Source organism: Pleuronectes platessa, chromosome 4, assembly GCF_947347685.1.
Source record: "Pleuronectes platessa chromosome 4, fPlePla1.1, whole genome shotgun sequence".
In the NCBI taxonomy this organism is placed as follows: Eukaryota; Metazoa; Chordata; class Actinopteri; order Pleuronectiformes; family Pleuronectidae; genus Pleuronectes; species Pleuronectes platessa.
The window spans coordinates 9,483,354-9,497,009 of NC_070629.1; the positions used below are offsets into that span (position 1 = coordinate 9,483,354).

At 40.2% G+C, this 13,656-nt stretch overlaps 1 protein-coding gene across 1 annotated transcript; it reads right to left on the minus strand.

Annotated features, from left to right (window-relative positions):
* Nucleotides 1–8,275: 8,275 nt before the first annotated feature.
* LOC128438334 (uncharacterized) lies at nucleotides 8,276–10,612 on the minus strand. Its single transcript, XM_053420869.1, has 6 exons — nucleotides 10,226–10,612; nucleotides 9,725–10,074; nucleotides 9,161–9,216; nucleotides 8,981–9,078; nucleotides 8,760–8,878; nucleotides 8,276–8,672 (listed from the first exon to the last, which is right to left on the minus strand). Exons 1-6 carry the CDS (start codon nucleotides 10,554–10,556, stop codon nucleotides 8,355–8,357), a joined length of 1,272 nt encoding a protein of 423 aa, XP_053276844.1. The 5' UTR covers nucleotides 10,557–10,612; the 3' UTR covers nucleotides 8,276–8,354.
* Between the last annotated feature and the right edge of the window lie 3,044 nt (nucleotides 10,613–13,656).

Sequence of the window (13,656 nt, forward strand, 5' to 3'; positions counted from 1 at the left end):
CCCATCTCTATTTCCCCCCTCTTTCTTTGTCTCTTCCGTTCTCTTCTCCTTTTCCTGACGACAAACTGATTCATTCAGAGTAGATGGAACTAGTCCTGTGGCTTGCCCTTGAGAATCCTGCAGCATCTAAACCCTTGCACAAATGAATCCTTTGACCCCTCAGCCAGCACAGCTTGAAATTTGAATTATGCCATTCATAGGCAGCCAATCATGAGAGAGCACCTTGTTCTCATCTTGAAAAAGAATCTGGCGGGATGCTCCATCTCCCAGCACACTGAATAGATAAATTGTTTAGATTGTTAGCCCCCAAACAGTTCAGGAAATCACTTTTCATTTCTCACTAACACAACCCTCTGCCACCTGCCATCCGTTGGTGGTGTCCACAGACAGTACCCTCAATGGGCCTAGAAAAACTTGATTTCCTTTCGGCAGCACAGTGGTCTGTGCGGACTGGCTGTCTGCCCTGGCTATGAGATTTATTAGTGGGAAGGGATGGTGAAGTGCAGTGAGACATGAAGATCTCAGATCCCAACATAAGGGATTTCATATCCAACAATTTGTTGTATATATTGTTTATCCAAAATTAAACAGCCAAAATTATGAAATGTATCGTTAACCATACAGGGCAAACTCAGACCATGACAGATATAAGTCACTATGACAATGTCTTTATTTCCTTACATATTTTGGGGGTTTTATTAAGGCTTTTTAAAAGCTTTATTTAGCTTTTCTGCCTGGGGCCGTTAATTATTGTGATTGCCCATCCAACACGCATGCATGCAGGTACCCAGAAAGGGCAGGCATTAAGCTAAGGTCTGCTGGCCTGCTGAGAACAGCATGGCAAACAACCCAGATTCACTCGAAACTACCGATTATACGCAACAGAGAGCGAGAGGTGGAGAAAAGGAGAGAGAGGGAGGGATGGAGCAAAAGCGACAAAGGGCACGGCACACAGCAACAGAGGAAAACAATAAGTCTGAGAACTTTGATATCTACTCATATTTCAGTGAGTTTTCAAGCAAACACTGTAAATACTATTTGCTACTTGTGAGGATTATCTGCATTTGCCATTTAATGTAATTGTAAACTGAATATTTAGCTTACTATTACTGAATAATAAAATGAATATTCACACTTTGGACACAATAGATTTGAGGAAAGAAATAATCCACTAATTAGATGATAAAAATACGCTGATGTGTCACTGATAATTAAAACATTTCATTCTAATTTTACGGATGTAACGTGAGACAGTGTTACTACCTTCCTCACTTCTTCCCAAAACTGCACCTCCCTGGATACCTGGCCTTGTTCCTGATCCCTCGGTGCCAGGAAAATCAGACACAACGACAGACGTCATAAAACCAACCGAACTCCTGACCTACAGTATATTTAAGGATTTTTGCAATGGAACAAACGATCCTATCCACGATGTCAATGCACAAGATAAAATAAAATAAAGCTCTGCATGAGAAGGCGACAAAGTGACTACTCATATTACAGCATAGCGAGGGATCGAGGTCGTGGCGTTTCTTAATGGCATACTTAATCACTATTTCACTTGGCTGAGCAGACTGCTCTGTAAAAGTCAGCACTATATTATATTTGCTTTTAGCACCTGAAGCAACATTTTGTCAGGGTGAACCCGCTGATGGTCCAGTATATTAGATTATTTTTATCTTAATATGGTTTTGAAGCGTTTACACATTGAGTCTCAAGGAGAAAAGCAGCAACCAAAGGACAATCAGGACAGAGACTACATTTCCTCTGTTGAAATTACATTTATTATTCATTCTTTGTGTCCAAATTAAGTTATTATTCTCAAGTTAAACAAATAAAAATGGCGGGCAATGCAAGACAATCTGCACGTTGTCTGCTAACATTTGTACACTACACACGGCAACTAATGATCATGTGCTGAGTAAATAAAAACATATTTACTTGTTTTATGCAAATATGTTAATTACCATGTGTTAGTTCGACACCATTTGGAGTTATCCTTGTTAATGATACCTTTAATATACAACAGATATGAATAATAATATGACCTGGATGTCCCCAAGCAGTTGACATCTGGGAAGGCACTGGCTCTAATGGGAACCAGATTTACTCATAAAGCAGCATGATGGGAATAATTATTCTGTTACATAACATTACCAATAGCTTAGAATCGTGTGTAGAAAACTAGCGCATGCAGTAACACGCTCAAATTCATATTCCTGTAAACATGTGCAGTTTTCTATTATGAACTCATTTTTGAACACTGATGCACAAACTCAGTTTACATCCTGGTGCAGTACATTTCATTATAAACAATGTCCCTGTCTTTAGTAAAAGGGGAATGTATATTATGTGTTTATTTTAAGCATTTTTATTCGACTTATTTTCATTATATAGCCTCTTTATTGTCTTTTCTACTTCATTCTGACTATCTGCTGCTGTATCAAGTAAATTTCCCCCGGGTTCAATTCAGTTTTATCTTTTCTTATTGAGCCAACAGAAAACACCTCAATGCAATGCCAACTATCTCTGGACAATATGGAGGCAAGAATACACACACACACAAACAATTTAGAAACTCACACTCACATTATGACTTTTCATATTTCACCACTGGCTAAAAATGTCACTGTCCCAGAAAAGTTTTAAACCAATAACCAATGACAGCCCCCAAATAATGAGTAGAGAAATTCCTGCATGAAATTCCTGCATTAAAATAATGTATCATGACAGTTGGGATGATTTAAAATGGTCATTTATTATCACACTAGCATTTAATTATCACGGCAAACAATTACGCTGCACTGAACTGTAAGTAAAGTACAAAGAAGTTAAAATAACGAAACCTGTTTTTATTACGTGTGAACGAATATCATTCACGTCTTACTAAACCTAGTCACGCGAAAGTGAACGAGGTAAACAAATCCTTTGTGTTTCCTCTTCTGAGCCTATGCAGGTCACGTGAAAAATGATCCAAAGATCCGTATCCGAAGACCCAGTCAAAATGAGCGAATCATTTCTGTTTTCTCTAGCTACCAGTACTGAGCATATGTAGGTCACGTGGAAAATTATCCTTTTTCACGTGACCTGCATCATCCTATGCAACATTCCCGATGTGCGGCCACGAGAAAATGAACGAATCTCTCATCACTACTATTTATCATTTTAGCTTATTTAGCTTCAGCAGCCAGTGGTCTCCGGCAGCAGCAACAGCGCAGAAAAAACGTTAGCTTCTGTTTACAGGTGAGTGTATTAAGTTACTCCGAATAAAACAACCAAACAGCAGATTAACAAGTCCTGTGGGCTGGACCCATTGGTTTGTGCCTTCAAGCTGTGTGCCTGTCAGGTCACGTTCAGGGTGAAAGAAACCCATGTACAGCTTCTATCTTTGTCATTGCTGACAGGTGTCATGGCGGCCAATTGAAACAGGGAAACAAAAATTGAGGCTTTTCAAGAGAAAAGACTAAGATTGCATCACACAGGACTAAATGACTCCTGGTTTATAATTGGGAAGAGGAACAGTGACAAATGGGGGTTAAACAAAACTCTAAACATGTGATCTTCCATTGTAACCTGTGGATCAGAAAGACAAAGCTTCCTAGATAAAGTGGGACAGTGTGGGATCAGTGGGGATAAAATGAGAGGGAATAAGAGACATCAGGAGGAACAAATTACTTTTTTTAAAGACACAAGGCTGAAATGTGTTAAATGATATGAAGTCACACAATCTTGTACAGTAGGTGGCGGTTTGCACCTTAAGTTGTATGCGATACGACAGTATACCGAGAGAAGAAGAAGAAGAAGAAAAAGAAGAGAAAATTGCAAACAGTTATAAACCCGATAAAGTGATAACTTGTGAAGGAGTGTCTTATTGTTACATTTTCCAGGTAGAGTGGAGCACTGATATGTAGTAAGATACAAAATACATGAAGGACACAGCAAGACATTTCCAGTTGTTTTCTCTGGCTTGAAGCTGAATTCACATTTTTGTCCGTAGGATTAATGTTGAGTTTTAAAAGAGGGAGGGATGGCTGACTCTCCAAGATGTTGTGACTGAAAGCCATGTGAGCAGAACATCATCATCAAGCTCCTCACTACCATCTGACATCAGACACATCGCCAGAGAGAAGAAGTTCTTTCCGTGTCAACAGAGTGGTTAGTGAGATACGTGTTAAATAATTCAAAATACAACCTGCAAAGGATGTTATATAAAATGAAGTGCTCCTACTTGACGGGAAGAAGGTTGCCCCCTCCTGAACTACTGTTTTGGCAAGATTAACAACATCAGCAAATAAGAGGGTGTGTGGGACAGTTGAGGAAGCTGTGTATGCTGAATATTGCAGTAGAGAGGCCTGGGGCAACAAAGTTCCGAAACTCAAGTACCTAACATTAGTATTTCTTAAGTACGTGAGAAATATTATATTTTTACTCTAAAAATATGAATGGGTACTTGTAGACTTTAATATTACATTCAAAACATGGTCAACAAAGTATATGACATTTTAAAGATTAGATTAGATCAGACCTGCTCAGACTGAAGATTGAAAAAAATGCCTGAATTTCTGCACCCGGTCGCTCAAGTCCAGATGCCACTCGGAATATATAAGTGTAGCTTGCATGACACTAACTCTCTATAGAGAGAGAAGCAGGTCAACCAGGTGTTGTCGGAGTGTGCAGACGCAATCATGAAGAGAGCTCTAAACATAACTGATCAGTTGTGGGGCTGCACCTCTGATGCAGAGGATATTTATACTTTATAATTCTGTTCAAATAAGATACACAGCTACACTGAAATACTGCTCTCATTTCCACACCTTAATAATAATAGTAAAGTATTCGATATTCTAATCTGCATCCATATTCGCAAGGTGCCGTTCTTTTTAGGATCTTAGCACCATACTTCTGGAATGCTATTCATGTCATTTAAATGGAGGATGCAGGATGCAACTGTTTTTCAGGCACTATGGATTTGTCACATTTGAAGATAATTTCTTTACAAACACACAATTTTTCATGTAACCTTTAAACTGGGATCGTTAAATAACTTTAGCGCTGTGACATTTCTGCCACTTTCAGAAAAGCAGGTGAATTAAGGAGGTAGTGAGAGTGAGTCTGGCTGAAATGTCAACTTCAGTTTCCTTTTCTTTGCAGGGCAGTGGCCCAGAGGCCAGACATCCTGTCTCACACTGCCAGGTCGACGTGAAGGGTCCATTGTGTTTGTCACCAGCTGTCCAAACTTGTCAGACATGTTGTCTTTCATTTGGAGGTCCCGGCATCAGGTCTGTATGTGCATGTGCACCGGTATGAGGGTGTGATCTGTGGCTGCACACATACCTGAGTGGTATGGATTTTTTGTGTATGTGCCTGCACACGCACAGTCATGTGTTCCCTGGAGCAGGCATCTGTCAATCCCACATGCTGTCTGAAAGAATTGTGTCCTGCATTTAAGACTCCTCCATCTCCCTGAAGTCGCAGCCTGGGAGACGAAGAATCACACCCCTCCTCGCTATATGTGTAGCTGCTGATATTCCCTGGCTACTGTGGCACTCAGAGAATAATGTGTGAAATATGTGTCATTTTCCATGATGAGAATTTCGATCAAGAGGAGAAAGGTCGCTGCAGGAGCGTGAAAAATAGCAGAGAGCTCCTGAAGGTATTCATTGATATTCAAATTTTACTAAAAAGGTGCCATTCTTGAAGCTTCGCCATTACTGCATTTTTGAAGCGGCTGAATGTTGCATTTTACACTCCACGACAGGAGAAGAATAGTTTTTATAATATTTATTGCAAGTCATATCTTCATCGCACCATTCAACAACATTATCGCATCTCACACATTTTCCTATTATCCTGCTGCCCTAGTTCATGGTGCACACATCGATTGATTTAAATAATTGATAATGGGTGATGCTGTCAGCTCCATGGTTTTGGATCTTGCGTCCCTTCACAGATACTGTATATTCACATTGAAATACATACACACACTGAATTGTGCACTGTCATTTATAATTCTCCCCCAGAGGCCAGAGGGGATAAATAATATCTATTTTTCATGTCACGCTTGTAATGGATTCCATGAACCAAAATGATTTGTTTTTCCCCAAAAGCAAAAGCAAGAATTCCATGCTTTGGATTTGGTATCGATTAGATGTGCCTGGATTTTCTCATTTCATCATGCTCTATGTTTACCCCAGTGATTTATAGTGTCCTAGCTTGTCTGTATATTTTACTTGATTGACTGGAACACCTTGAAAAAGAATTAGAGGTTGAGAAAAAGATAGTGGGGGGGGGGAGCAGGGTTCAATATCAACCATTGACTGACAGACCTGGGCCACAAAACCTTACTCTGAACATCCTATACTTGATGCTGTTAACTAAATTACAGGATCTAAGGTTAATTTTAGTTTAAAACACTTGACAATCAAGGGGATCAGCACCCATTGGTATTCATAAGGAGATGCTGGCCCAAATGATATTCACTCCAGCCCCAAATTTCTACCGTTTTCACCAATACCTCAAATAATTTAATATTTTTTCCCCTTAATAATTTGTTGTTTTGTTCACTGTATTCTTTTATGTAATGTTGATACTTAAGCCTTCGAGAAAGTTGGCAAACAATTTTTTTCGGGATAAAAAAAGTATTATGGGGGGAAGCAAACAAGAAATTGTGTATGAGGCATTGGGATGCTTGCGGAGGTTTGAAAATCTTAGAATTTGAGAGAAACTCAAACCATATGTTCACAAAAAACTTGAGCTTTCAAATTGACTAATATTAGTTCTGTTAAGGACTGCATATCTATTGATTCTATTTTATTTATTTGTTTATGAGACAGACAACATTCGCTAACATAGTACAAAACACAAAATATTTTTTCATGTCATTGTAATCATATTGGCTACACTATATCAACGAAGTCAATAAACATTTCTGGGGCAAAGAGAAAAAAATGAATGCTGTAAATGTAGAATACATTGTTTTATTTACAGCATGAACTAAACTGGCCCAAGCAGTGTCAGCCAAAGTCGGCCTACACCCAGATCTAGGGTCTCATTTCAGGCTTAAAATGTTTCTTTGCATCCTCTGGATTGTAGGATCTGGGGCATAGGGATGCTTGCGGAGGTTTGAAAATCTTAGAATGTGAAAACACAAACCATATGTTCACAAAAAACTTGAGCTTTCAAGTTGAATAATATTACTTCTGTTAAGGACTGCAAATCTATTGATTCTACTTTATTTATTTGTTTATGAGACAGACCACATTCGCTAACATAGTACAAAACACAAAATATTTTTTCCGGACTTGAATTAGTAGCTTGGTGGTTATATGAGCGGTTGATTATATAAAATAATTGTGAAGCTCTCTCTCTCTCTCTCTAAAGATCGGGGCTCGATCGGACACATGTGAAAACAGACTGGGTAAAAACAACAGTATCTGTCATGTATGGAGAGCTGGGGAGATGTCTGGGCGCGCTCTGTTTGGCTTGACACAGTTGAATGAATGACAGTCACAGGGGCCCTTGATTACTGAGAGAGCTGGTAAAAGCCTAAAAACATAACTTTTCACGGTCCAAACATGTATAAAAAGACACTGTAATTGGACTTAGTGGAGCTGTGCATGGCTCCCTGGGTGTCTGCCCAGGACCTGGTGTAGCCAGGCTGCACTCCCTTTGCCTCAGGCTGTTGAGATGTCCATGGTCCTCGAGTCCGTAGCCAGGTGAAAATAAAGTCTTTTACTTTTTTTCATTCTAAACTAGTGCAGTACCGATTCTACAGCTGCCTGTTTGATTGGCCTGTGTAAATGCTGTGGAGTTACTTCAGAATTATTCCTTGTGGTATGTGAGGCTGGAGAAGGGGGTGAGCAGCCGGGCCGTCGCGGAGCCAAGGTGTGATCTAATTGGCATATGAATCGAAGTGAAGCTGCTGGTAGAGCTTCTCTAGATTCACCATTGGATGAAACCACAGACCCTTGAAACGAAGAGCCACTCTTGAGTGGCTGGTAGAAATGTTGCTATTGGTCACCCTGGGTCATTGCATTACACACATGGGGAAAACCTCTCCCGAAAATTAACAATGATAATTATAATAATAATAAATTATCATTATTAATTTTGTTGCTTATATTTATTAATTTTAATTATTAGTAAGCCTATACCAAAAGCACTGCAGATGCTTGATGCTATATTTATTCATGTCATTGTAATCATATTGGCTACACTATATCAATGAAGTCAATATACATTTCTTGGGCAAAGAGAAAAACATTAATTCTGTAAATGTAGAATGAAAATATTTATTTACAGCGTGAACAAAACTGGCCCAAGCAGTGTCAGCCAAAGTCGGCCTACACCCAGATCTAGGGTCTCATTTCAGGCTTAAAATGTTTCTTTGCATCCTCTGCATTGTAGGATCTGGGTGGAGATCTCTCTGAATCTGCCCCTATGTGCAGCCGCCTGTGGCGAGTTAATGTGTACTTCTGATCAGCTTCCAGCCTATTCTGCAGTTTGGCACACAGGTCGGTGAGCTCCTGACTGCGGAAGGATGGAGGCCGCACAATCCAGCCAGACAACCCCTCAGATGAGCCGTCCTCCTCATCCGACATCATGTCGATGGTGGTGCCCCTCCAGAACTCCAACTCATCTGGGAGCAGGACTCTCTGCCTCGCTACAAGCAACTGAAGCAAATCAGTACAATCAGCACAGTTCAATGACACAATACACTTACAACTGGGAATTATTTGATGTGATAGTAGTTATCTTACCCTCTTCCTTCTTTGTCGGGACCGAGCTGAACTTTTCCGTGCAGACCCCAGATGTTCATGTTCTGGTAGACTGTGGCAGAAGTTCCTCCGTACGGTCCCATAGTAGGTCTTACACGCAGCTGGAAAACAACAAGAGTAGGATGAGTTCAATACTATTAAAGCAAGTTAAGCAGTCACAGAATCACAGTAATAAGATCCACATTAAAACAACAGTTACTTACATGCAATGAGGTCGGTTCGCACATTGCGCCAATCTGGACTTTTAGCGAGAGCATCAACCAAATGTGAAGTCACAGACTCGTTGTGTCGGGAGCTCACGCTGTGAAAACAATATGATAGAAGGAGTTCAGAGAGAGAACCTACTTCATACAGAAACAAAGCGTATCTTCTTTTAGTCTTACAGTTGCTCTGGGTCATAGCGCCTGCCACTCGTCTTATGGAGCCGTCGCACAACTTCCTATAAAATACAAAAGAACATATAAATGTCACATTTATGAACAACCCGGTTCTAACAATACATAAACATTTAGACGTACACTACTTCTACATTCATTGCTATGTTATTCCAACTTTCTGACTAATCCCACAGTTGTTTACATGCTATTCAGATTAGCCTGAGAAGGTTGGATAGTAAGAATGAGCATAAGCATATGTTTCTACAATATTATCTGCCACTGCAAGCATTTAACAGCCAGTTGTTGTTGTTGTGTTTGCTTTCGTTCATTTCTGTTTGTGTATCAAATTGCTTTAGTTGTATATTTGTTTTGGGAAGGGGAGGCAAGGGGCTGTAATGTGTATCCTCACCATTTGGCTGTCTGATATGTTATCATCTCTCATTTCTTATGTGTGAGGACTATTGTACATTAAGTCTTGTTTTGACATTTCTACAAATAAATCATATATGAAAAAAAAATGCTAGTTGCCAGTTACGTGGCTTAGCAGTTTCTTTTTAGCTGAACTCCTACCGCAAGCCTTGGACACTGCGCCCGTCTCTTCCTCTTCGGCTCCAGCTCACTGGAACGGTTGCTCTCCAGGAGAGTCAGCCGCTCGTCCAGGGAAGCCATCATAGCTTGGCTCTCGGCGGCGGCTTGACTTAAATCGTCCAGCTTCTGATTCATTTCACCTTGAAAAACCGTCATCTGGCGAGCCAAGCCATTAATCGCATCCAGGAGTATCCCGTATGCGGGTGCAGGACTGTCTGAGACGCTCCGGTCGCGAAGCTCTCCGCTGTTCAGTGGTGTTGCTGGCGAGGTGAAGTCCAGGCGACGATCGGTCGTAGTAGATATTACGTTGGAGATAATAATCTCGCTGTGGGCTAAAATCAATACAAATGTTTTAATCACAACCAGTCCGCACGAAATAGGATGCGTTTATATGTGAACGCTTTGGACACATTATTGTTCATGAACAGAAAAAGTATCTAGCCGATATATTGCATTACTTTAACGTTACATAGTGCTGCTTACCGTTGTCTGAAGAATCAGTTGGTGGGTACATTGCTGGAATCTCTCGTACTGAGTCGTTTTCCTGGTGGTCGGGCAGTAGATGCATTTCCTCAGTTTCGTCGAGATCTTCTAACTTCAAGGGTGCGGTACTCTCTCCGGTATGGTCTTGTCCATGGTCTTGACTGGATGCCACTGAATCCTGTACAGCATCGGTTCGATCTATTTCGGATTTTCTAACCCAAACTCCATTAAGGAAATATTGTCTTTTATGCTCATAATATTGCGTATGAGAGAGATCATTGTTACAATGTCCACAAACACGCCTCACTCTCAGTCTGGGGTCTTCCATCATGAAAATGTAAATAGAAAGGTGATCCCTCGCATCTTTATCTGCTTCCTGGTCAGTCGTCTACGTCATGAGATGGATCGTCCAATCACATGCGAGCAAGTGGTCACGTGGAAGACCTCGCGAGACAAGAGTATGGAAACCCGTTAACAGAGATGCATTCCCGACTTATATTTCCGGCAATATTGCTCTGGTACCCACTCTGTACCTTGACTCCAGGGATTCAGATTCATTGCAAGATGATGACGAAAGCATTATGATATTTGAAATAAAAAAAAAGTGTACAGAATTTTGTTTGCGTTACTATGAAGCAAATCGATTATATGCTGTTGAGATGCTCATAGGATCTTTTCACTTTCAAATAGGCTTAAAACGTGCTGGGTGTGGTCTTTTCAGAGTGAGGCTGGACACTTAATGGCCTTTTCACTTTCAAAAGGACATGTTCATGTCCTGGGTGTGGTCTTTCAGGGTGATGCTGCACATTTAATGGCCTTTTCACACAAAAAAGGGCATGTTCATGTGCTGGGTGTGTTCTTTTCCAAGTGCAAATGCACATATGATATCCCTTTTAGAGTGAAACTGCCCATTTGCTACAGCTAATTACCTGTTTGTTTTGAGCCATTTTTTAAGTTCTTTAAATCTGTACAGGATGACTGAAGAGGACGAAGAGGGGGGGGGGGGGAGACGTCAGCCAGAGGATCAGAGTGAAGTCTATCCCAACATGCCAGCTGGAGAGGAACATGAAAGCAGTCAGTCTTCAGAGAAACCAGCACACTAACTGATGAAACTTCTGGCTATGACGATTTTGTCATAGCAAGCAACCTTCAAGATTTCTGACAATGCCATAAAATCCCTTCTTCTGTGCATCAAACAGTTAATGTGGATAATGGGAACATTTCTCTGTACTGATTCCCTAACGACCTTTGCAAACAATATGCCATCGGTCCACAGTCTGACTGTTAGCACACTGCCCCACTCCTGCTACAGAATGCTGGTCACTCTACCCTTTAAAATTATAACTAAACTAAAAGCTAATTGACCCAAAACAAATCTAAGTGACATGTTTATATGAACAACTTTGCTGAACAACTGCTTTCACCATTTTTATCAGATAGTTAAGACTCCTTGTTAATAATTCTTATGAAGATTCAATAAAATAAAAACTCATCGACCAGTGATTGGCTGAGTTCATGTAATACAAACAATGTGTGTTATCCCTCCCTACAAATCTCTGCTGCGGTCAAAGCTTGTGTCATCAATAGACATGTATTTGTATAAGTCAAACTGCTCCACAGCTTGGCCTTTGACAACATTGGCATCTGAAATCGATCAACATGTCCTGATGCTAAGCTGCAAAAATGAAATCTCACACCACTGAACAAAGTTCAGCGGCAAGTGCATGGCTGCCCATTTATCCTGTGGGAGTATATTTGTAGAGAGGGATATGGATGGTGTGCTGTCCATCATCTGCAGAGGTGTCATAGTCAGGTTCATATCAATCTTTCAAGATGTACATACAGTATATGCTTGGCATAAGTTACTAAAGGCAATTACAAAAATGTATGGCATTTTGCTCATCGTTTAAAATGTAACAAGTTTACTGTTGTGTCGTAAGTTTGTTTGGCTGTGTAAGTTGTTTGTGCGTGTGAGTGAGAGAGAGCGCTCCCAATGTGTCTTTGGACTGTTATCACGAAGACAAGAAGTTTTAGAGATGTTTTTTTATGTTGTGTTATTTGTTTTTTGAACAGTAGCGTCGCCATCAAGCTCCAACCAACCAAAATAAGGAAATCTAGAACATAAGGTCTTCTCTATATCCCAGGGGGCATGCCAATGTGTGTGTGTCTGTGTGTGCATTTGTGCCCAGAGCTGTGTAAGCATAAAAGGAGTAGTGTCACAGAAAGTAGGAGAGGAGGATGAAAGTGCATGGAGTAGAACGGTATCATAAGATACTGGAAACTAAGGGGTGTGGGTGAGAAGTGTAGACGTTTCAGGAAAAATACAGAGGGATTAGAAAAGTGGCTCTCAAATTGTAATCCATGGTTGAGCTTAGTTCAGCATAAAGATAAGAAACAGGAGAGAAAGCTGGCCTGGCACTGTTCAGTTAGAAAAAACTGCCTGTCCACACTTGTTATTTTATATCTTTCTTGTCTTTAAGCCGTTCCCTTAAATTGTTCTTATTTTTCAGAGAGGTTATGAGCTGAACTATTATCCTGGTGTCCATCAGTTCATTATAACATGTTAAATGTTGAAATGTTAAGGTGATATAGTTGTATTGTTGAGGTCTGAACTAGGGCATTCACGACTACGGCATTTTTGTATTTGTTAACTATAGTCCCAAAAGGAGCTGCTGCTAGTGTATACAGGTGTAGCCATGGTCATGCATAGCACTGGTATTATTTTCTAATTTAAGGCAGCCTTACATATATTACATATATTGTTTCTAACCAGCTCTTGCTCTTGCTGAATGCCGGTTGCTTTAGCGCCCACGCGACAGTGTTTAAGTCATGCATGACAACTGTGACTCCCTGCTGCATATCTGCTGTATCTGCCACAGCTTTATTACTTCACTGTGCCAAACCCACAGATTAAGGACTAGTCAATGACACATTCTGGCGACTAGTCCTTTTAGTTTTAGAAAGATTAAATCACAAAAAAACGGTGGCAACAAAGGTAAGCAGTATTTGAAAAATAATAACTTCGATAATAATAATAAGTTCAACCACAATTTTTTTAAAGAACCAGCGTGCATTAAATATTGTCTTAAGATTGATATAAGAGTTTGTAGAGTTGAATATGTGATTCAGTTTGTGTTATGACATCTTGTTGAAATCGTCTCTGACAGAGAAGGCTGATGGTCCAAGAGGGACGGTTTGTTGAAGCTGTCTGTAAGAGGCAGTTTATGATTCTGAGAAATAGACAGACTTGTGCAGAAAATCTTATATAATTAAAATCAGTTTTACAAGGAACTGAGGAAATCCAGGCAAAGTGAGCATTTATAAAGACTATTATAAAATACTTCCTGAGGACTAAGTCAGCAAGAATTAATAACTCGCTGTATCAGGACCTGGAGAAAACCACAGGAGCTAAAGCATACTCTTGGAACTGT

What these genes read in the sequence shown, in the direction of transcription:
- LOC128438334 (XM_053420869.1), bottom strand. Translation starts at nt 10,556, where the DNA reads ATGATGGAAGACCCCAGACTGAGAGTGAGGCGTGTTTGTGGACATTGT. An exon ending in AACTGATTCTTCAGACAACG is followed by an intron (nt 10,075 to 10,225) that starts GTAAGCAGCACT and finishes TATTGATTTTAG; the next exon opens with CCCACAGCGAGATTATTATC. An exon ending in CGCAGTGTCCAAGGCTTGCG is followed by an intron (nt 9,217 to 9,724) that starts GTAGGAGTTCAG and finishes TGTATTTTATAG; the next exon opens with GAAGTTGTGCGACGGCTCCA.